Source organism: Salvelinus namaycush, chromosome 26, assembly GCF_016432855.1.
Source record: "Salvelinus namaycush isolate Seneca chromosome 26, SaNama_1.0, whole genome shotgun sequence".
NCBI classification, from domain to species: Eukaryota; Metazoa; Chordata; class Actinopteri; order Salmoniformes; family Salmonidae; genus Salvelinus; species Salvelinus namaycush.
In genome coordinates this window covers 29865200-29888957 of record NC_052332.1, presented here as the reverse complement: position 1 = coordinate 29888957, position 23758 = coordinate 29865200, and the positions used below count along the sequence as shown (strand labels likewise).

At 47.0% G+C, this 23758-nt stretch overlaps 1 protein-coding gene across 1 annotated transcript in view; it reads left to right on the top strand.

Annotated features, from left to right (window-relative positions):
• LOC120021052 (spectrin beta chain, non-erythrocytic 1-like) overlaps window positions 1–20079 on the top strand; it is a 65955-nt gene extending 45876 nt beyond the window's left edge. Inside the window, exons 14-38 of the mRNA XM_038964702.1 lie at window positions 48–311; window positions 634–845; window positions 1132–1269; window positions 1394–1613; window positions 1808–2344; window positions 2436–2729; window positions 2890–3036; window positions 3136–3399; window positions 3556–3786; window positions 3902–3991; window positions 4109–4402; window positions 4578–4708; window positions 5754–5958; window positions 6765–7139; window positions 7398–7642; window positions 7789–7927; window positions 8135–8219; window positions 8517–8713; window positions 9816–9931; window positions 10040–10115; window positions 14360–14449; window positions 15421–15596; window positions 15894–16088; window positions 16214–16256; window positions 16347–20079. Coding sequence (XP_038820630.1) covers window positions 48–311; window positions 634–845; window positions 1132–1269; window positions 1394–1613; window positions 1808–2344; window positions 2436–2729; window positions 2890–3036; window positions 3136–3399; window positions 3556–3786; window positions 3902–3991; window positions 4109–4402; window positions 4578–4708; window positions 5754–5958; window positions 6765–7139; window positions 7398–7642; window positions 7789–7927; window positions 8135–8219; window positions 8517–8713; window positions 9816–9931; window positions 10040–10115; window positions 14360–14449; window positions 15421–15596; window positions 15894–16088; window positions 16214–16256; window positions 16347–16565 — 4983 coding nt within the window. The 3' untranslated portion in view covers window positions 16566–20079. The remainder of the gene's footprint in view (window positions 1–47; window positions 312–633; window positions 846–1131; window positions 1270–1393; window positions 1614–1807; window positions 2345–2435; window positions 2730–2889; window positions 3037–3135; window positions 3400–3555; window positions 3787–3901; window positions 3992–4108; window positions 4403–4577; window positions 4709–5753; window positions 5959–6764; window positions 7140–7397; window positions 7643–7788; window positions 7928–8134; window positions 8220–8516; window positions 8714–9815; window positions 9932–10039; window positions 10116–14359; window positions 14450–15420; window positions 15597–15893; window positions 16089–16213; window positions 16257–16346) is intronic.
• The last annotated feature ends 3679 nt before the right edge of the window (window positions 20080–23758 follow it).

The window sequence follows — 23758 nt, the reverse complement described above, 5'->3', positions numbered from 1 at the left end:
TTTCCTCTGTTTGTATTCTGATTCCTTCTCTCTCCCTGCGTCCCCAGACGTCCCAGCTGAGGGAAGTGCAGCTGAAGGAGGCGGTGGCCCTGCACCAGTTCCAGACTGACGCCAATGACATGGAGGCCTGGATCTTGGAGACGCTGCGCCAGGTGTCCAGCCAGGAGGTGGGCCACGACGAGTTCTCCACCCAGACCCTAGCCCGCAAGCAGAGAGAGGTGGAGGAGGAGATCCAGAGCCACCGCACCCTCATCGACTCCCTGCATGAGCAGGCCCTCGGCCTGCCCCCGGTCCATGCAAACTCCCCTCAGGTCAGTTACCCCTGGAACAGTATACCAAACCAACTCACACTTTCTACACTAATGCACACACTCCCGCTGTTTCTCTCTCTGATATATACAGACACTGGCCCATACATATTACATACAGACTCTCAATGTCTCCGCTTAATTGAGACATATTTTATTTATCGTTCCCATTCTGTATTCCTTGACTTGTTATTGACTCTGGTCAGAGGAGTGTCTTCTGGCTGACTGGTTGTTATTGACTCTGGTCAAAGGAGCGTCTTCTGGTTGTTATTGACACAGCTAGAAGATGCTCCTCTTACCAGACTGATTGTTGCTGTCTGTGTAGGTGGAGGGGCGTCTGCCTGCTATTGAGCAGCGTTATGAGGAGCTGGAGTCTCTGTCTGCATCGCGGCGTCAGGCCCTGGAGGGGGCCCTGGCCCTCTACCGCATGTACAGCGAGGCGGGCGCCTGCCAGCTGTGGGTGGGGGAGAAGGAACAGTGGCTGGACGGCATAATGATCCCCACCAAACTGGAAGACCTGGAGGTGGTGCAGCAGAGGTGAGCTGGGGAAGGGAGGAATAAGGGAGGAGTGTTAGAATGATGTTATAAGAAGAAAGAAATTATCTGTAGGCAATGATTTAAATGGCCTTTCCTTGATCGATATCGATCTGCGTACTCACTGTGGTAAATGAAGCGGATATCAAACTGAATCTCTCTTCTTTTTAACATCAAAACAACGTTTGAGTATGATAATATTTCACCTTTAGTCTCCATTGTAGAGACAAAGCAATGGAAATATGAGCGATGTGAAATGAGACTGTCTGATGTATCTGTGTGTCTGCAGGTTCGAGACCCTGGAGCCTGAGATGAACAACCTGGGGACTCGTATCTCTGATGTCAACCAGGTGGCCCTGCAGCTCCTGGGATCAGACAACCGCAGCAAAGAGCAGATCCACCAGACACAAGACCAGCTTAACAACAGGTTAGTAGTACTTGACATGTCTCGGACATGAAAAACACACATACCATCTGATACACAGCCAATACTCTGTATAAAGTTAGCACTGGGAACAGGTATTGAGACTTCCCCTTGCTCTGGTCCCCAGGTGGAAGGAGTTCCAGCGTCTGGCAGACCAGAGGAAACATGCCCTGGAGTCGGCCCTCAACATCCAGAACTACCACCTGGAGTGTAACGAGATCCAGAGCTGGATGAGAGAGAAGACCAAGGTGATCGAGTCCACCGAGAGCCTGGGCAACGACCTGGCTGGTGTCATGGCCCTGCAGCGCAAACTCACCGGCATGGAGAGAGACCTGGAGGCCATTCAGGTACGGCAGGGTCAACGGTTATGGAGGTGGACAAAGACTTAGGGTAAACCTAATGAAACCACAGCATCAGATAATTTTAAAGAGATGATCAGTATTGTTGAGTCATTAACTGTTAATGACATCATCAATACTTTGTATAATTTTATGTCAGATGATGTTGGTGACAACCAGGTATATTTTCCATATCTTTTCAGGGTAAGTTGGACGACCTGAGAAATGAGGCAGAGAAGCTGGCTGAGGAGCACCCGGACCAGGCCGAGGAGATCCATGCCCACCTGGGGGGGATCCAGGAGGTGTGGGAGGAGCTCAACGCCACCATGAAGCGTCGTGAGGAGTCTCTGGGCGAAGCCAGTAAGCTGCAGGGATTCCTCCGGGACCTGGATGACTTCCAGTCCTGGCTCTCCCGCACGCAGACTGCTGTGGCGTCCGAGGACATCCCCACCTCGCTGCCAGAGGCTGAGTGCCTGCTCTCCCAGCACGAGAGCATCAAGAACGAATGGGACAACTACAAGGAGGACTATGAGAAGATGCGGGCGGTGGGTGATGAGGTGACCCAGGGCCAGACGGACGCCCAGTACATGTTCCTGGCCCAGAGGTTGCAGGCGCTGGACACCGGCTGGCAAGATCTGCGCCGCATGTGGGAGAACCGCCACAGCCTGCTGGCCCAAGCTTTCGACTTCCAGACCTTCCTGAGAGACGTCAAGCAGGCTGAGGGCTTCCTCAACAGCCAGGTGAGGACCAGGGCACCAGGGAAGGAGAAGAAACATACAAATATACTGTTTATCTTGATATAGTTACTAATAGTTCTCTCTCCCTCTGTAGGAGTATGTGCTGTCTCACACTGAGATGCCCTCCAGCCTGCAGGGAGCAGAGGAGGCCATCAAGAAGCACGAGGACTTCCTGACCACCATGGAGGCCAGCGAGGAGAAGATCACAGGCGTGGTGGAGGCTGGACGCCGCCTGGTCAACGACCTCAACGCCAACTCTGACAAGATCCAGGAGAAGGCCGACTCCATCCAGGAGAGACATCAGAAGAATAGGGAAGCTGCAAATGAACTCCTCTCTAAACTGAAGGACAACCGTGAACTTCAGCACTTCCTGCAGGATGGACAGGAGGTACAAACCATCAACTAACTCTTACTATAATAATGGTGGTGTGATACATTTTATTGAGATGCTGTTTGTCCTGTATTCAGAAATCTGACAAATCAGTAGTCAAAGTAATTAACCTGAGGTACAGGTCATTGAGTAATATCATTCTCCTTTCACTCTGCAGCTGACTCTGTGGATCAATGAGAAGATGCTGACAGCTCAGGACATGTCGTATGACGAGGCCAGGAACCTCCACAGCAAGTGGCAGAAACACCAGGCCTTCATGGCTGAGCTGGCCTCCAACAAGGACTGGCTGGACAAGATCGACAAGGTACAGTATGACTATGAAGGATTAAATATTCAATAAATCAGAAAAGGTGTGTGTGCCAGTATTTTACTGTCTGGCTCTCTCTCCCCTCTCCCCCGTTAGGAGGGCCAAGTGCTGGTGACAGAGAAGCCGGAGCTGCAGCCTGTTGTCCAACAGACTCTTGAAGGCCTGCAGAGCCAGTGGGAGGAGCTAGAGAGCACTACGCGCGCCAAGGCACAGTGCCTCTTCGATGCCAACAGGGCGGAGCTTTTCACCCAGAGCTGCTCTGCCCTGGACATTTGGCTGAAGAACCTGTCAGGACAGCTGCAGAGTGACGACTTCGGAAAGGATCTGACATCCGTCAACATCCTGCTCAAGAAGCACCAGGTGGGTGACATTACACTGTCCAATCCAAGCATCATCTTTACCACTTCAAGTCCTCAGTTGTCATACTCCTTTGTGACCATTTGAATGGATAAGTGTCACTTCAATATAAAAGAGGTATAACAAACATGCTCTCCTTCTCCCCGTGTCTCTGTGTAGATGCTGGAGCACCAGATGGAGGTGCGTGAGAAGGAGGTGCAGTCGCTGCAGTCCCAGGCGCTGGCGCTGTCCCAGGACGATGCTGGTGTGGCGGTGGTGGAGGTGGACGGCCAGCAGAGGAGAGTCACTGACAGCTTCTCTCAGCTCCAGGACCCCCTCAACCAGAGGAGGCAGCAACTGCTGGCATCCAAGGAGGCCCACCAGTTCAACAGAGACCTGGAGGATGAGATTGTGAGTGGGACAACCTGACTCTAAATTCAGAGATTTTAATACTGAATCATCATGTGTGTTGTATACACAGTTTTCTCCTGTTTGTAATTCTTGTTTACTTTCTTCCGTCACTTAGCTGTGGGTGAAGGAGAGGATGCCCCTGGCCACCTCCACAGACCATGGCAAGGACCTGCCCAGTGTACAGCTGCTCATCAAGAAGAACCAGGTGCACAGATGAGGGAGGAAGTCTGGACTTCTATCAGAGTGAAAGGACAGTGGGAGGAAATAATTCACATTGGAGAGGAGATGTTGCATTTGGCTAAACCTTTGTTTTGTCTCCCAGACTTTGCAGAAGGAGATCCAGGGCCACCAGCCCCGTATTGATGATGACATCCAGACCCACCACCGGGGTATGTCCCCAGGGAAGGAGGAGGTGGACGGGGAGTGGCAGTCTGCTCTGGAGCAACGTCTGGTGGAGCTCCGGGACTCCTGGGCCCAGCTCATCGCTGAGACAGATGAGCGCCACGCCCGGCTAGTGGAAGCTAACCGCGCCCAGCAGTTCTACACCGACGCTGCCGAGGCCGAGGCCTGGATGGGAGAGCAGGAGCTACACATGATGTCAGAGGACAAGGCCAAGGTGAGTGGAGAGACGGACTGTAGCAAAGACGGGCTGTAGTTAAAGAGCTTTCTGTGTTAATGATGATGCTAATGATGTCCGTTCTGCACACTCGATTGCTTTGTTTATCCTTTGCTTAATGATGCTGACTCCATATCTGTGATGTGTGTGTCCGTATGTGATGTGTGTGACCCAGGATGAGCAGAGTGCTCTGGTGATGGTGAAGAAGCACCAGACATTAGAACAGGCCCTGGAGGACTACGCCCAGACCATCCACCAGCTGGCCAACAGCAGCCGCACCATGATGACCAGCGAACACCCAGAGAGGTGAGAGAACACAACAGGTTAATAATGTGGGGTTGGGCCAGTAGCCAAGCAAGCGTTGGGCCAGTAGCCAAGCAAGCGTTGGGCCAGTAGCCAAGCAAGCGTTGGGCCAGTAGCCAAGCAAGCGTTGGGCCAGTAGCCAAGCAAGCGTTGGGCCAGTAGCCAAGCAAGCGTTGGGCCAGTAGCCAAGTAAGCGTTGGGCCAGTAACCAAGTAAGCGTTGGGCCAGTAACCAAGTAAGCGTTGGGCCAGTAACCGAAAGGTTGCTAGTACAAATACCTGAGCCGACACGGTGAAAAATCAGTCTGTGCCCTTGAGCAAGACACTTAATCCTAATTTGCTCCTATGGCTGACCTTGTAAAACAACGCATTTCACTGCACATATACGGTGTATGTGACAATTAAAAAAATATATAAAAAAAACTGCTTTAATAGCTCAATACGTAACGCTAAAAGTTTACCATATGATTTAACTACAGTCACAATGTACCTGTCATTGCAACTGGCCTGACTCTCTCATTACAACTGGCATGACTCTCTCATTACAACTGGCATGACTCTCTCATTACAACTGGCATGACTCTCTCATTACAACTGGCATGACTCTCTCATTACAACTGGCATGACTCTCTCATTACAACTGGCATGACTCTCTCATTACAACTGGCCTGACTCTCTTATTACAACTGGCCTGACTCTCTCATTACAACTGGCCTGACTCTCTCATTACAACTGGCCTGACTCTCTCATTACAACTGGCCTGACTCTCTCATTACAACTGGCCTGACTCTCTCATTACAACTGGCCTGACTCTCTCATTTACAACTGGCCTGACTCTCTCATTTACAACTGGCCTGACTCTCTCATTTACAACTGGCCTGACTCTCTCATTTACAACTGGCCTGACTCTCTCATTTACAACTGGCCTGACTCTCTCATTTACAACTGGCCTGACTCTCTCATTTACAACTGGCCTGACTCTCTTATTACAACTGGCCTGACTCTCTCATTACAACTGGCCTGACTCTCTTATTCGCCACTACTATTAGTGAGCGTATCAACCTACGGCAAGCCCAGGTGGACAAGCTGTACGCAGGGCTGAAGGACCTGGCTGAGGAGCGTCGTGGGCGTCTCCAGGAGAGGCTGAGGCTGACCCAGCTGAAGAGAGAGGTGGACGACCTGGAGCAGTGGATCGCTGAGAGGGAGGTGGTGGCTGGATCCCATGAGCTGGGACAGGACTACGAACATGTCACAGTGAGTAACCCTTTTCTACTGTAGATGCTCTACAGACTATCAGTAACATTTCAACTATCTACTAGCCCTAACCCTGAACTTAACCTTTATCCTAACCCCAGCACTAACCTTAACCCTTATTCTAAACCTAACTGTAACCTTAGCAAGCAGTTGCTTATCAACAGATAGTTTGTTAGTATGACCATCTGTAGAGCATCAATTACTGACCTTCAATTACTTAGTAACACATAAACAAACACACACTTAGGAACACAACACACACAGGCACTGATTGCTCACCAACAACTCTTTGTTCTTTGTCAGTATGATGTTCAACCATATGTAATCCCCCTCTCTCCTTAGATGCTGCGGGACAAGTCAGTATGATGTTCAACCATATGTAATCCCCCTCTCTCCTTAGATGCTGCGGGACAAGTCAGTATGATGTTCAACCATATGTAATCCCCCTCTCTCCTTAGATGCTGCGGGACAAGTCAGTATGATGTTCAACCATATGTAATCCCCCTCTCTCCTTAGATGCTGCGGGACAAGTCAGTATGATGTTCAACCATATGTAATCCCCCTCTCTCCTTAGATGCTGCGGGACAAGTCAGTATGATGTTCAACCATATGTAATCCCCCTCTCTCCTTAGATGATGCGGGACAAGTCAGTATGATGTTCAACCATATGTAATCCCCCTCTCTCCTTAGATGCTGCGGGACAAGTCAGTATGATGTTCAACCATATGTAATCCCCCTCTCTCCTTAGATGCTGCGGGACAAGTCAGTATGATGTTCAACCATATGTAATCCCCCTCTCTCCTTAGATGCTGCGGGACAAGTTCCGGGAGTTTGCTCGGGACACCAGCACCATTGGCCAGGAGCGCGTGGATGCCGTTAACGGTCAGGCCGATGACCTCATCGAGTCGGGTCACCCTGAGAACGCCAGCGTGGCAGAGTGGAAGGACGGGCTGAACGAGGCATGGGCCGACCTGCTGGAGCTGATCGACACGCGCACCCAGATGCTGGCCGCCTCCTACGAGCTGCACCGCTTCCACCAGGACGCCCGCGAGGCCATGGGGAGGGTCCGGGAGAAGAAGGATGCACTGCCCTCTGACCTGGGCCGTGACCTCAATACCGTCCAGCACCTCCACCGACAGCACAATGCCTATGAGCACGACATCCAGGCCCTCAGTGGACAGGTAGGCTGCTGCTTTTAACTGTTGACTGCACCATGAATTTCCCTTCAGGGACAATAAAGAAGTTGCATTAAATTTAATTAATTTGGCACCATACAACGGGAGTACAGGGATACTTACAGGAACACCAGTCATTACACACACTCTGAACACACTAAAATATTAGATTTAATGCAGACACTACATGATATTAGCAATTTTTCAGAGCAAAAGGTTAATGGTTTTTAAGCTCCCGTCTGCCCCGTCCCTCTCCATCCCCAGGTGAACCAGGTTCAGGACGACGCAGCGCGGCTGCAGAAGGCCTACGCTGGGGAGAAGGCTGAGGAGATCCACCGGAGTGAGCACTCTGTCACTGAGGCCTGGGAGGGTCTGCTGGGGGCCGGCCAGGCTCGCCGACACCTCCTGCTGGACACCGTGGAGAAGTTCCGCTTCTTCAACATGGTGCGTGACCTCATGCTGTGGATGGACGGGGTCAACCTGCAGATCGACGCCCACGACAGCCCCAGGTCAGACCTGATCATCTCTCACTTGTGTGTCATTGTTGTTCTCCAATGTTAGTTTTATTAAGGTCAATGGTTAGGGCCCCAATATAAAATCCCTTTCACCAATGTATTCCGCTCCCCGCCCCACCCTCCCGTCCTCTCTCTCTCAGGGACGTGTCCTCTGCAGGGCTGGTCATAGCCAACCATCAGGACATCAAGTCCGAGATCGAGACCCGGGCAGACAGCTTCACCGCCTGCAATGAGATGGGACACTCTCTCATCAACAACAACCACTATGCAGCTGATGAGGTATGGGCCTGGGCATGTCACCGTTACACCACATACAGTACAGTACACACTCCCGTCAATTCACACACACTAGTATTTAGTCAAGGGATTAGGACAAAATCCAATGTCAAAGGTGTGTTTATGCAATGTGTGAGTAGGGTTTGTATTGTACCTCAGTGTGTATTGTGCAGTTTGTTCATGTGGTGTTATTGACCTGCCTCAATTCAGATCCGGGAGAAACTGCACCAGCTCCAAGGCAAGAGGGACGAGATCAACAACAAGTGGCAGGACAAGATGGACCACCTTCAGATAGGTATGTGTACTTCAGGCTGTGGTGGTGGTGGTGTTTCTTCATTTGTTTGTGTTTGTTTTACATTTTAAATGTTTTAATTTGAGTCATTTAGCAGATGCGACTTACAAGTGTGTTAGGGTGTGTGTTAGAGTGTGTGTGTGTTAGCGCGTGTGTGTTAGCGCGCATGTATTAGCGCATGTGTATTAGTGCATGTGTTTTTTAGCATCTGTGTTTGGGTGTGTGTTTGCATGTTTGTGGGGAGAGAGGGAGAGGTCCTTTCATGGTTACACATTTTTTTCTCCTGTCCCTCTGTCTCAGTTCTGGAGGTGCTGCAGTTTGGCCGGGATGCATATGTGGCAGAGACATGGCTGGCAGGCCAGGAGCCCCTGGTGCGTGGGGCCGAGCTGGGCTCTAACGTGGACGAGGTGGAGAGCCTGATCAAACGCCACGAGGCCTTTGAGAAGCTAGCCGCCGGCTGGGAGGAGCGCTTCACCCTGCTGGAGAAACTCACTACGGTGAGAGGAGGGGGACAGGGGGCAGGACTGGGAGGAGGAGGGGGACAGGGGGCAGGACTGGGAGGAGGAGGGGGACAGGGGGCAGGAGGGGGACAGGGGGACAGGACTGGAAGGAGGAGGGGGACAGGGGGCAGGACTGGACAGAGGAGGGGGGCAGGGGGCAAGACTGGAAGGAGGAGGGGGGCAGGACTGGGAGGAAGTGGGCAGGACTGGAAGGAGGAGGGGGGCAGGACTGGGAGGAGGAGGGGGGCAGGGGGCAGGACTGGAAGGAGCAGGGGGGCAGGACTGGGAGGAGGAGGGGGGCAGGACTGGGAGGAGGAGGGGGGCAGGGGGCAGGACTGGGAGGAGGAGGGGGGCAGGGGGCAGGACTGGGAGGAGGAGGGGGGCAGGACTGGGAGGAGGAGGGGGGCAGGACTGGGAGGAGGAGGGGGGCAGGGGGCAGGACTGGGAGGACGAGGGGGGCAGGGGGCAGGACTGGGAGGAGGAGGGGGGCAGGACGGAGGAGGAGGGGGACAGGACTGGGAGGAGGAGGGGGACAGGACTGGAAGGAGGAGGGGGACAGAGGGCAGGACTGGGAGGAGGAGGGGGACAGGGGGCAGGACTGGAAGGAGGAGGGGGACAGGGGGCAGGACTGGGAGGAGGAGGGGGACAGGGGGACAGGACTGGGAGGAGGAGGGGGACAGGGGGACAGGACTGGAAGGAGGAGGGGGACAGGGGGCAGGACTGGAAGGAGGAGGGGGACAGGGGGCAGGACTGGAAGGAGGAGGGAGACAGGGGGCAGGATTGGAGGGAGGAGGGCAGGACTGGAAGGAGGAGGGGGACAGAGGGCAGGACTGGAAGGAGGAGGGGACAGAGGGCAGGACTGGAAGGAGGAGGGGGACAGAGGGCAGGACTGGAAGGAGGAGGGGGACAGAGGGCAGGACTGGAAGGAGGAGGGGGACAGGGGGCAGGAGAAAATGGGTCAAGGTTAATTAAGAGGTGGTAAATGGGATGATGGTGAGGTGGACCAGGGCAGGAGTTGGGAGGATTCATGGGCTTGGCATTGTTAGGAAGGTAGGGTAGTGTCTTCTCTAACAGCCACTAACCTGGGCTTCTCTTTCAGCTAGAGGAGCAAGAGATCCAGAGACAGAGAGAGGAGGAGGAGAGGGCGAGGCGACCCCCCACACCACCACCTACAGAAGAGGTGGCCCCGTCTGAGGCTGAAACGCATGATGCCAGGTAAGACTGGAGGAACTCCTAGTAACCAGAGATATTAGATTTTTTTTTTTTTCATATTTTCCCGCTAGATGTCGTTCTCACTCCCTTTCCTCCTCCTGTGTAACCCAGGACCAGCCTGGACCAGACCACACTGAACCAGTCAGTATCAGTGAACGGAATCCACAGCGACCAGGACACCTCACAGGTGAGAGAGGACATTGAGAGACAGAATATCCATATTGAGTAAAATCTAGACAAAAATTCTTACCTCCTGTTTAATATACTCAAATTAAACAATTAAAAGCCCCCCATTAAACTCCGTACTTAAATATTCCAGATTTTCACCACATTATACAGTGCATTCGGAAAGTATTCAGACCCTTTCCCTTTTTCCACGATTTGTTACATTACAGCCTAATTCTAAAATGGATTAAATAAAAAAAGATGTCCTTATCAGTCTACACACAATACCCCATAATGACAAAGCGAAAACAGTTTTTTGACATTTTTGCAAATGTATAAAAATGTAAAAAATAACTGAAATACATTAAGTATTCTGACCCTTTGCTATGAGACTTGAAATTGAGCTCAGGTGCATCCTTTTTCCATTGATCATCCTTGAGATTTTTCTACAACTTGATTGGAGTCCACCTGTGGTAAGTTCAATTGATTGGACATGATTTGGAAAGGCACACACCTCTCTATATAAGGACCCACAGTTGACAGTGCATGTCAGAGCAAAAACTAAGCCATGAGGTCATAGGAATTGTCCTTTGAGCTCTGAGAGAGGCTTGTGTCGAGGCACAGATCTGGGGAAGGGTACCAAAACATTTCTGCAGCATTGAAGGTCCCCAAGGACACAGTGGCCTCCATCATTCTTAAATGGAAGAAGATTATAACCACCAAGACTCTTCCTAGAGCTGGCCGCACGGCCAAACTGAGCAATCGGGGGTGAAGGGCCTTGGTCAGGGAGGTGACCAAGAACCCAATGGTCAGTCTGACAGAGCTCCAGAGTTCCTCTGTGGAGATGAGAGAACCTTCCAGAAGGACAACCATCTCTGCAGCACTCCACCAATCAGGCCTTTATGGTAGAGTGGCCAGACGGAAGGCACTCCTCAGTAAAAGGCACATGGCAGCCCGCTTGGAGTTTGCCAAAAGGCACCTGAAAGACTCTCAGACCATGAGAAACAAGATTCTCTGGTCTGATGAAACCAAGATTGAACTCTTTGTCCTGAATGCCAAGCGTCACATCTGGAGGAAACCTGGCACCATCCCTACGGTGAAGCATGGTGGTGGCAGCATCATGCTGTGGTAATGTTTTTAGAGGGAAAGATGAATGGAAAGATGAACAGAGCAAAGTACAGAGAGATCCTTGATGGAAACCTGCTCCAGAGCGTTCAGGACATCAGACTGGGGAGAAGGTTCACCTTCCAACAGGACAACGACTGTTGGAGCACTCAGCCAAGACAACGCAGGAGTGGCTTCGGAACAAGTTTCTGAATGTCCTTGAGTGACTTGAGCGGACTTGAGCCCGATCGAACATGTCTGGAGAGACTTGAAAATAGCTGTGCAGCGACGCTCCCCATCCAACCTCACAGAGCTTGAGAGGATCTGCAGAGAAGAATGGAGAAACTCTCCAAATACAGGTGTGCCAAGCTTGTAGCGTCATACCCAAGAAGACTCGAGGCTGTAGTCGCTGCCAAAGGTGCTTCAACAAAGTATTAAGTAAAGGGTCTGAATACTTATGTAAATATGATATTTGAGTTTTTTAATTTTAATACAGTTGCAAACATTTCAAAAAAAATGTTTTTGCTTTGTCATTATGGGGTATTCAGTGTAGGTTGATGTGGGAAAAAAACAATTTAATCCATTTTAGAATAAGGCTGTAACATAATAAAATGTGGAAAAATTCAAGGGGTCTGAATTCTTTCCAAATGCACTGTAAGTCCATAAAGTGTTGTTTTATGTCTTGTTCCTCTTCATGTTGTCTTGTCCATATGTTTTGAGGAGATTTGAATGAAAGATTTTTTTTATGTTCTATGTGTGAGAGAATGTATTTAGTATAACTCATGTGCATAACTGGATCCAAACCTTTAAGTATACAGTACAAGTCAAAAGTTTGGCCACACCTACTCAGTCAAGGGTTTTTCTTAATTTTTTACTATTTTCTACATTGTAGAATAATAGTGAAGACATCAAAACTATGAAATAACACATATGGAATCATGTAGTAACCAAAAGATATATTATATTTGAGATTTCTCAAAGTACCCGCCCTTTGCCTTGATGACAGCATTGCACACACTTGGCATTCTCTCAACCAGCTTCATGAGGTAGTCACTTGGAATGCATTTCAATTAACAGGTGTGCCTCTTTAAAAGTTAATTTGTGCAATTTCTTTCCTTACCTGTGAGGTGTCCGCATTTCTTAATGCGTTTGAGCCAATCAGTTGTGTTGTGACAAGGTAGGGGTGGTATACAGAAGATAGTCCTATTTGGTAAAAGACCAAGTCCGTATTATGGCAAGAACAGCTCAAATAAGCAAAGAGAAACGACAGTCCATCATTACTTTAAGACATGAAGGTCAGTCAATCTGGAAAATGTCAAGAACATTGACATTTTCTTCAAGTGCTGTTACAAAACCATTGTTGGGGTTCGTTCCTTGTTCCTTGTCAATCATTTGCTTATTGGAGAAATTAGCATTCAGACAATATCTTTAAGTAAATCAATTATTCACTTATTAATGCAATTGCAGACAGAAGTTGACAACAGGAACATAGCACGCATGATTCCTAGTAAGTTCTGCAAAATAGTAAAGGGTCCAAGTTATTTTATTAAGCCCGAAGTCCAGCCTTAGTGATGTCACTGCCTACGTCATTACCTTCTACTCATGAGACCAAGCCCATGCCTACACAACTATACAAACAAGAGTTTCAGTTTTATCTAAAGGCTCAGCAGTGAATGTCCACTCCCCAAGTTGATTTATAGTGGAATGTCTGACTAGTCTCTTATCTCTTTCACTCCCCTGCAGGGTTCTTTCTCAGACACCCTGTTTTTACATGCCATAACTCACACATCTCTCAGACCGTTTCTTTATAAGAGGCAGAGACTAGAAAATAACTGTGGAACAATATTTAACCTTATAATGCATATATATATTGTTAATCTGTAGTCTAGGACCCTATAAATGTAAAGAGGGAGGGGTCTTATAACCCTTCCCCTTCTATTAATACAACATAAGCATTATCAGTTATTATAATGCATCAAACATTTGGTAGAGCCCCTATCATGACCCCAAGGTGAACCCAACACCATCAAGCGCTATGATGAAACTGGCTCTCATGAGGACCGCCACATAAAAGGATGACCCAGAGTTACCTCTGCTGCAGAGGATAAGTTCATTAGAGTTACCAGCCTCAGAAATTGCAGCCCAAATAAATGCGTCATAGAGTTCAAGTAACAGACACATCTCAACATCAACTGTTCAAAGGAGGCGGCGTGAATCAGGCCTTCATGGTCGAATTTCTGCAAAGAAACCACTACTTAAGGACACCAATAATTATGGACACCAATAAGAAGAAGAGAATTGCTTGGGCCAAGAAACACGAGCAATGGACATTAGACCCCTGGAAATCTGTCCTTTGGTCTGATGAGTCCAAATTAGATTTTTGTTTCGAACCACAGTGTCTTTGTGAGACGCAGAGTAGGTGAACGGATGATCTCCGCAGGTGTGGTTCCCACCGTGAAACATGGAGGAGGAGGTGTGATGTGTGGGGGTGCTTTGCTGGTGACACTGTCGCCAGTGTTATTTATAATTCAAGGCACAACTTAACCAGCATGGCTACCACAGCATTCTGCAGCGATACACCATCCCATTTGGTTTGCGCTTAGTGGGACTATCATTTGTTTTTCAACAGGACAATGACCCAACGCACCTTCAGGCTGTGTAAGGAAAAGCAGACAACAAGTGCTCAGCATATGTGGGAACTCCTTCAAGACTTTTGGAAAAGCATTCCAGGTGAAGCTGGTTTAGAGAATGCCAAGAGTGAGCAAAGCTGTCGTCAAGGGAAAGGGTGGCTACTTCGCAAATATATCGCAAGAATCGCAAATATAAAATATATTTTGATTTGTTTAACACATTTTTTGGTTACTACATGACTCCATATGTGTTATTTCATAGTTTTGATGTTATTCTACAATATAGAAAATTGTAAAAATCAAGCAAAACCTTTGAATGAGTAGCTGTGTCCAAACTTTTGACTGGTACTGTACGTTAGACGTGAGTCACTGTTTGTCTATTTATGATATAAGTGTGCGTCAAATTGTAATATCTATTTGTGTGTGTATGTGTGTGTGTCAGGGTCTCTTTCAAACACGTTAGCATAGTGTAGCATGCTATTTTCAAGCACAAGGACTTCTTAACAATGTCTTGTTGCATCTTTACCTGCAGTCTTTATCAGTATCATCAGTGTCAGTGGGAAAGAAAGAGAAATGTGAACCTGTCTCTAAACCTGTGTCTAAGCCAAAGCATCCGCCGCGTGTGAGTACCTATCCTAGCCAAGCTTCCTCATCCCCCCCGTCACTGCCCTCACTCAGCTCCTGGTCTACTGCAGTACCTCAGCATGGCCAAATAGAGGGCGCCATCAGGCTGTCACTGCTGTACCATTTTGCTTTATTTGATTGTGAAAAAGCACACAGTCCCATTGATGTTCAGGCTTCCATGCCTTACACAGATTACAATAATGATGTCATTATGTCTCAATGAAGGAATCTTAGGCTCTCAAGCCTTTCTGGGTGCTGTTCCGTTTGTGCCCATCTTCAAAAGGACCAGGACATGAGTGTTTGTAAGAGCAGTTAGTTGCTGTAGTAGTTTCAGCACCAAGCTATTGTTAATACGATGTGATGAGTGTTGTCCTAAATTGGAAGCCATAGCTGTTTCCTACATAACAGATCCTTGGGTGGTGTGGGCCTAGCTTGGTTGGGTGGTTTTGAAAGCAGTGTTAGTAGGAAAAGGTTTTTTGACGAGAGGAAATGTTGATTTCCTTTCAAAATGAATTTGATGTTGTGTGCCAGGAAACTAAGATAACAATGCCACACCCCCTTTAAACATTTGAGCATATCATAGCAACACTATTGGAACACGTTGTGCTGCCTTTGTCATGTTCCAAGTCTGGATTGTAAAAATGTAAACATATATTTCAAAAAATGTCTCAGTTGCCCTGTAAGGCAGGATATGACGTCCAGATGAAGGTTGACCCTCCATCTGTGGGCTTGTAGCTGTTCTGTTCTCCATGTGTCTGTTGGTGTGTTTCTGTGTCAGTCTTTGTGTAGTCCTGTATGTTTTCTACACCATGTTCAAAGCTACCATATGAATATGGCCATTTTGCTGGTGTCCCTATAGCATTGATAATTTTGTCAACTTCAGACCGACAGTCAATGACTGGACTTACAGGCTTTTAGTTTGGAATGGTTTTGATCTGACTGCCGTGTGTCTTCCATCTTGGACAACAGGGTTCTGACTCTGACTCTGTGAATGGTCCGGGGAGAGACAGCGGGCTTGCGTCTTCACGCCTGGACCCGTCTGCCACGCTACCCAGCAAGAGAGCTGACCCTGGCACAGATGCCATGGAGGGCATGCTCTACCGCAAGCAGGAGATGGAGTCCCACGCCAAGAAGGCAGCTAGCAGGTGAGACATCAGGAGGGGAATGGGGCAGGGGGCAGAGAGGGCCGTCTTAGAGGGAGAGTGGGAGTTCCCTGAAGGGTAAATGGAGAGCCCTAGTTCATATAGACTTCTGTTGAAGGATGGGATTAATTTAAGCAAATGCAATATCAATTTAAGATTAAGTTAAAGGGAAATAGAATTTATGAAATGTACATGCTTTTGTTTCAGAAAATTACATTTTGTATGTGGTGTGTCGCCATGAACTCTTTGGTGATGTCCCTAACCTTTTCAGGCGCATGCCTGCATGCCTTCCGCCAACAGCTTCTCTCTCTCTTCCCATAGGTCCTGGCAGAATGTGTACTGTGTTCTGCGTAAGGGCAGCCTTGGCTTCTACAAGGACCAGAAGAGCGCCTCCAGTGGGATCCCCTACCACGGAGAAGTCCCCATCAGCCTGGGAGAGGCTGTGTGTGAGGTGGCACACGACTACAAGAAGAGGAAACACGTCTTCAAGTTACGGTGAGAGGAGAGGGAGGGGGAACTGGACGGTTTGAATAGAGAATAGTAACTAAACTTAAAAGCAAGGGAGTGTGATATGCATCTATACTGACCCAAGTTTTCTGTTCTACATTGTGTGTCTGCAGGCTAGGGGACGGTAAGGAGTTCCTGTTCCAAGCTAAAGATGAGGTGAGTGTCACATTTCAAACCAAACAAGATTCTGATGCTCCTCTGGTGTATGTGGTCTACTGAGGACTAACCCTGTGTTGTCTGTCCCAGACGGAGATGGCCTCGTGGATCCACTCCATTCATAGCGCCATCCCAGCAGGGGGATCAGGAGATCACTCCCCCGGAGGCCCCAGGGCCCTGAACCGAGCCATGACTATGCCCCCCATCTCCCCCAGCTCAGCAGACGCTGCCGGGGTCACCATGCGCAACAAGGAGGGCAAGGAGAGGGACCGTGAGAAGAGGTTCAGCTTCTTTGGAAAGAAGAAATAAAACATTTGTAAAACAACAACATCAAGGAAAATTATATTCCTCAAAATTCCAACAAACTGAAACAGGCAGAAATGAAAGCACTCTTGTCGCATAAACGCATCGCTGTCGGTCGGGGTCCTGAGGGGTTTGTCTAATTTCTGGCTCACACAGAGCTTGCTCTTTCTCGCTCTCTACTCTCTATTTTCATTTGTCATCTCTTTCTCTTTTATATCTCTCTTGCCTTCTCCATCTCTCACATTTGGCTTCATCCTACCAATGTAAGCCCTTGTCCATAGCTTTAGTTGCATTTTCAGCCGATACGCAGGGTTTGTTGATCAGAGTCACTAATAAGAACTCTCTTTGACCTCATCATCGGGGGAAACCAAGGGGTTTGTTGGGCGAGGAGAGGGCAGGGGGTGGTTAGCATTAGCAGAACAGAGAGGCTAAGAGGACCCTCAAAGTCAATTCTCTTTCATTCACCCACACTGGATAAATTGTTGGTTTAAATTAGTCCTGGCTCAAACAATCTTTAGACAAGCAAAATACTTTAATGCTATTTTACCAATAACAGAGAAACTGTTGTAAAGAGTGCTGTCCCCAGGTCCCCTCTTCCAGTCTCTCCTTTTCTCTATCGTGCTCCTTGGGAAGCCCCATATCTTTTCTTTTGGTATTGGTGTTATTATAATTATTATTTATCTTTTTGCTGTTGCAGGTTTTGAGGGGGGGAAATTTAAATACATCATTTAAAGAGTATGTCAGTAGATTTCTTGAGTCATGTTGCAGAGCAAAACAAGAGTTTGATCTACAGGACCATGTTGGTCTTGTTCTTTTGTTGAGGAAAGACCGTTATTGAGGTGTTTAAAAAAATTCAGCTCAGTAAATTTTAGCAGTGTGCAGTAAGTGATTTTCACCAGTGGGAAATTATATATATTTAAAGTGGTTTTATTTTAACTTGGATCTTGCCTGTATTTGATTTTGTTCTTCTGAGGGATTATTTCTGATTTTGAATTTTGTTGTTTCTTTTCAAACCAGAGAGAGTTTGTATTCTAGTAAGGGTGAGAGTGGGAGATATGGTGATGTGGGTTTTGCATGTGTTTTTTTTTTGTTTGTTATTCTAAATCCGAAGCGTCCAGTTGGATGCTGCTTTTCTGACTTAACATACACACACACACTCACCATATATATACACACACACACACACACACACACACACACACACACACACACACACACACACACACACACACTCACCATATATACACACACACACACACACTCACCATATATACACACACACACACACACGCACACACTCACCATATATACACGCACACACGCTCAAAGAAGTTGTTGGGATGGCTTTCTTTATGGATTCTTTTTTTGGGGGGGTTTGAATATGTAGATGACAATGCTAATTAATTAAACATTCCTCCTAGATGATTTTCAGACTTCACATACTTCCTCCTGGTCCCTCTGTTGTTTTGAAATGGGATGGCTGGGGCAGGTTAACACTGTTGGTTACCACTGCCATTGCCAAACACTAGTGAGGATTGTAAGCAGAAGCACATCCATGGGGTTGCGGAGGTTGGCTAGTAGGAAGAGGAGGCTGGAGGGTTCATTTCAGATGGAGTAGGGTTGGACGCTGAGGGCTGGGATTCCTTCTATTTGAATAGCGCTTAATCACAAAGGAGGCTTTATCGCTCACAAAACAAATCTCAGAAGAATGTTTAATATGTGCCCCTTGGCATTGACTCAGTGTATGTATATGGATTCTGTACCCAGGTTCCATTGAGCACATACGTACAGGCTCACCCGCATCAGCGGTTGAAGGAAGTGAAATGCTAGCATAGCTGTGTTGGATTGGAAGAGGCGTAACCATGGAGCGCTTTCCTCACTTGATGGTGACCGAGAGAATAGTCTTAAATTGTTTTTCTGGAGGGCTTTGAGCTCCTCCATATGTGGCATGACTTCATGTAGGATTGTACTTGTATGTGTCTCGTTGTTGTCGCCAATTCTCTTCTACTTTGACGTTCTTGGTACATGACATTCACCCGTAAGCGATGTACAGCATGGCGTGATACCATGAAGCCCATGAAGCCCATGATACCATGAAGCCCATGCTGTGGAAGGTGGTGTATTACACCAGAATGCCCAGGTGTATCATTAGTACCCCTCTAGCAGTTTGGTAAGAATTCACATTGGGCAAAAAGAAAATGATTAAATGATATCAAATAATAGTAAAGTAAAGATGACATTGATACCGACGTCGGGTCCTGGCACAGTGAGTGATTTATTTTAGTGTCTGAGATGAGTGGAAGGTTTCTGTACAAGAAACTGTTCAAAACACAGAAAAATCTAAATTTCTTGTAGCCAATGGTATCTGTTACTCAGTGGTAGGCTTATCTGGGGCAAGGGTGTGGCATATCAAAGCCCAGTTAGGGTATTGTTTGACTGAGATGGCTCACCCTAAACCAGAGAGGGAAAGAACCACAGTGAATAAATGTCAGAAATGTGCAGCTTTTCAACAGGCAAGACTATTGGACTATTGCCATTTCAGTCCAGTTCATATGATTTGGGGTAAATAAGCATCAGTAAAGCCATACAAGAGGCTGTAGACTACTTGGTCTGCCTTGGTTTGTATCCCAGCTGTGAGCCTGAGCTCTTGATCACAGTCTAATGTACTGAGCTGACCCTCGGCTCCCTAGTCACAGTTCGAACCCCACTGACCTGTTAAATGAGGCAGCAAAGTCTGCGATGCTCAAGAGTAGAGCTGAGTGAGCCTCGCTCTGTGGTATTCACTGTGAAAAACTACTATCGGGCAGTTGGTGCCAGATCGGCCATAGCACTTCTAAAAGTAGCTTGTGTCGCCCTCTACTAGCTGAACTGCTCCCACAGTGACCCAGTTCAAGTCCTGGGCAGGTTATACACAGACATGAGCAGGTTCCTCAGGCCCATTCTACTATGAATTCTTATTAATGTTAACGGCTCTTAAGATGGGTTGGACAAATTGGTCATGTGATGGACATATGTGTTACTTGGAGACAGTATTTCACATATTTCACCTGCACACTACCTCTCTCTTGCTTTCTCCTCTCTCTCTTACACTCTCTCACACTTACACATATCCACACACAGATATACCAAGGTAGAATGACCCTGGCCTTCCAGTCAAGCAGAAAGATGTGGAGCTGATTGTGATTTGGTGCCAGATTTGGGTGGATGTTGTGCAGTCTGTGTGCTACTGGTGAGCGTTGACCGTAAAAAGATAGACTGTATTATTGATGGTGAGAGAGAGCCTAAGAGGGTTTTGAGCATTTTGGTTTAAAAAGTTAAAGTGGAACACCTAAAAAGGTTTCTTGGTCTCTTATTTGAAGAGATAAAGAAACACAGTATACATTAACCAGAGGACTGATGGCAAATGTGAGCTTCCATTTTCTAGAGTTAGACAGGAGATGTGCTGTCTCACAGGGTTCTTGTATTTTCTCATCCAGTGGTCTGATCTGTTTTGCAGCATTTGATAAACCTTTCCACCCACTGCCATTTCCCTTTTGTTTTATATTGTCAGTTCCTTCTTCTTTGATTTAACTAATTGCAATTTGTGAATACCACTACTATGATTAATTATTATTATTGCTACTGTTACTACTACTACTACTGTTACTACTGCAACATACTTGTTACTACAACTCTAACTGCTGTCCATTTTCAGGTACGTGTCTGTAATACCAGACTCTTCCACAAGATGTCAGTGTGCTGTGGAGCATTTTCATTACAGATCGAAAATAATGTTTGTTGACTTGTGTATCTACATCTAATATTAGGAATAATAAAACATGGTTTAAAGGAAAACAAGAACCGTGTTATCACTAAAGCATTTATTAAGGTATTGTGTATGTTCCTCGAGGTTAAGTCCTGACATCAGTGGCGAGCACATCTAACCTTGGACAGATGGTCTTTGGCGACACCCCTCCAAGGCCTGTAGAGATGCAGGGTGTCCAGGTGAGGATGAACTTTCATCACTGAAACACTAGTACTTTTTGATGTGTGCATTCTGTGCTATATACTTTACTGTGGGGTCCGAAGGAGATTTTGTTTAACAAGTATTAATTATATTTGTCAGAAAGGTAGCGGTCAAAATGATTAACAACCCGGTTTTCAATACCTTTCAATACCTCACCTTGCCAGGATAACGCCACTGAGCCTTTTTCTAAAATGATTTATGAGTTGGAGAACACACTGAGAGGGATCTTAGACCATTCCTGCATATAGAATCGTTCCTGATTGAGCACTTGTAAAAGCAAAGTTGTCCATGTACTTTCAAGGTACAGACTTGGGAAAAAACAGTCATATCCTCAAGTTCACAGCATGCTGACGCAGAGAGCTGAGGGAGGAAAGGGATTTTCGATATATCCTGTCTCACGTTGGCTGGCCTGGAACAAACACACTTCTTGTTCTTGATTTATTTTTTTACTTGGCTGTACTTGCCCTGCTCTGTGTACTCTTAAAGTGGCGTCTTAGGCACTCAGATCAATTTCAATGCATGTCAGAGGCCCAGGTTACCTTACAGGTCTTTCATTATTAATCAAATCAAATTTGTCACATGCGCCAAATACAACTGGTGTAGACTTTATCTTGAAACGCTTGCTTACGAGCCCTTAGCAACAATGCAGAGTTTAAAAGCAATTAAAATACAATAGTAACACGAGGAATAAAATAAACAAGAATGGAGCTATATACAGGGAGTACCAGGTCAATGTGGGGCTATATACAGGGAGTAACAGTACCAGATCAATGTGGAGCTATATACAGGGAGTACCAGTACCAGGTCAATGTGCAGAGGAGGCTGGTGGCAGGAGCTATAGTAGGACAGGCTCATTGTAGTGGCTGGAATGGAATATATGGAACAATATCAAACACATCAAACATACAGTGCATTCAGAAAGTATTCAGACACCTTCCCTTTTTCCACATTTTGTAACGTTATAGCCTTATTCTAAAATGGTTTAAATTAAACATTTTCCTCATCAATCTACACATAATACCCCATAATGACACCGTGAGAACAGGTTTTTATACATTCTTACACATTTATTCAAAATAAAAACATACCTTATTTGCATAAGTATTCAGACCCTTTGCTATGACACTCAATTGAGCTCAGGTGCATCCTGTTTCCATTGATCATCCTTGATGTTTCTACAATTTGATTGGAGTCCACCTGTGGTATATTACATTTATTGGACATGATTTGGAAAGCCACACACCTGTCTATATAAAGGTCCCACAGTTGACAGTGCATGTCAGAGCAAAAACCAAGCTACGAGGTTGTAGGAATTGCTGTGGAACTCCGAGAGAGGATTGTGTTGAGACACAGAGCTGGGGAAGGGTACCAAAAAAAATCCTGCAGCATTGAAGGTCCCCAAGAACACAGTGACCTCCATCATTCTTAAATGGAAGAGGTTTGGAACCACCAAGACTCTTCCTAGAGCTGGCCGCCCGGCCAAACTGAGCAATCAGGGGAGAAGGGCTTTGGTCAGGGAGGTGACCAAGAATCCGATGGTCACTCTGACAGAGCTCCAGAGTTCCTCTGTGGAGATGGGGGAACCTTCCAGAACGACAACCATCTCTGCAGCACTCCACCAATCAGGCATTTATGGTAGAGTAACCAGACAGAAGCCACTCCTCAGTAAAAGCCACATGACAGCCCGCTTGGAGTTTGCCAAAAGGCACCTAAAGGACTCTCCGACCATGAGAAACAAGATTCCAAGCGTCACGTCTGGAGGAAACCTTGCACCATCTCTGGTGGTGTCAGCAACATGCTGTGCAAATGTTTTTCAGCGGCAGAGACTGGGAGACTAGTCAGGATCGAGGGAAATATGAACGGAGCAAAGTACAGAGGTATCCTTGATGAAAACCTGCGCCAGAGCGCTCAGGACCTCAAACTGGGGCGAAGGTTCACCTTCCAAAAGGACAACAACCCTAAGCACTCAGCCAATACAACGCAGGAGTGGCTTCGGGACAAGTCTCTGAATGTCCTTGAGTGACCCAGCCAGAGCCTGGACTTGAACCCGATTTAACATCTCTGGAGAGACCTGTAAAGAGCTGTGCAGCAATGCTCCCCATCCAACCTGACAGAGCTTGAAAGGATCTGCATAGAAGAATGGGAGAAACTCCCCAAATACAGGTGTGCCAAGCTTGTAGCGTCATGCCCAAGAAGACTCGAGGCTGTAATCGCTGCCAAAGGTGCTTCAACAAAGTACTGAGTAAAGGGTCTGAAAACTTATGTAAATGTAATATTTCCGTTTTTTTATATGTTAACTCCTGTTTTTGCTTTGCCATTATGGTGTATTGTGTGTAGATTGATGAGATAAAAAAAATCTATATATATTTAGAATAAGGCTGTAACGTAACAAAATGTGGAAAGGTGAAGGGGTCTGAAAACTTTCCAAATGCACGGTATGGAAACCACGTTTGACTCTGTTCCATTGATTCCATTCCAGCCATTACAAATCTCATTTTATTTGTCACATGCACCGAATACAACAGGTGTAGCGTGAAATGCTTACTTACAAGCCCTTAACCAACAATGCAGTTCATGAAAGAGTGAAGAAAATATTTTCCAAATAAACTAAAGTAAAAAATTATAAAAAGTAACACAATAAAATAACAATGACGAGGCTATATACAGGGGTTACTGGTACAGAGTCAATGTACAGGTTAGTTGAGGTAATTTGTACATGTAGGTATGGGTAAAGTGACTATGTATAGATAATAGACAGCGGGTAGCAGCAGTGTAAAAACAAACGGGGGATGTCAATGTAAATAGTCCGGGTGGCCATTTGATTAATAGTTCAGCAGTCTTATGGCTTGGGGGTAGAAGCTGTTATAGAGCCTTTTGGTCCTAGACTTGGCTCTCCAGTACCTCTTGCCGTGTGGTAGCAGAGAGAACAGTGTTACGGATACAGGTATCCTGTGTGTGTGTGTGTGTGTGTGTGTGTGTGCGTGTGTGTGTGTATCCTGTGTGTTTCTTTTCTCTCCTTCTCCCCTCACAGGTGGCAATCATCATTCCCCAATCAGTCATCAATCAGAAGACACACCTCCTGTTTCCATTACCCAATCACATCCCCTTTCCCTTGGTTTAAAAACCCATTCAGTTGTTTTTTCTAGAGTTCGATCTCTTTGTGTTTCAATCTCTCTGTGTCTCAATCTCTCGC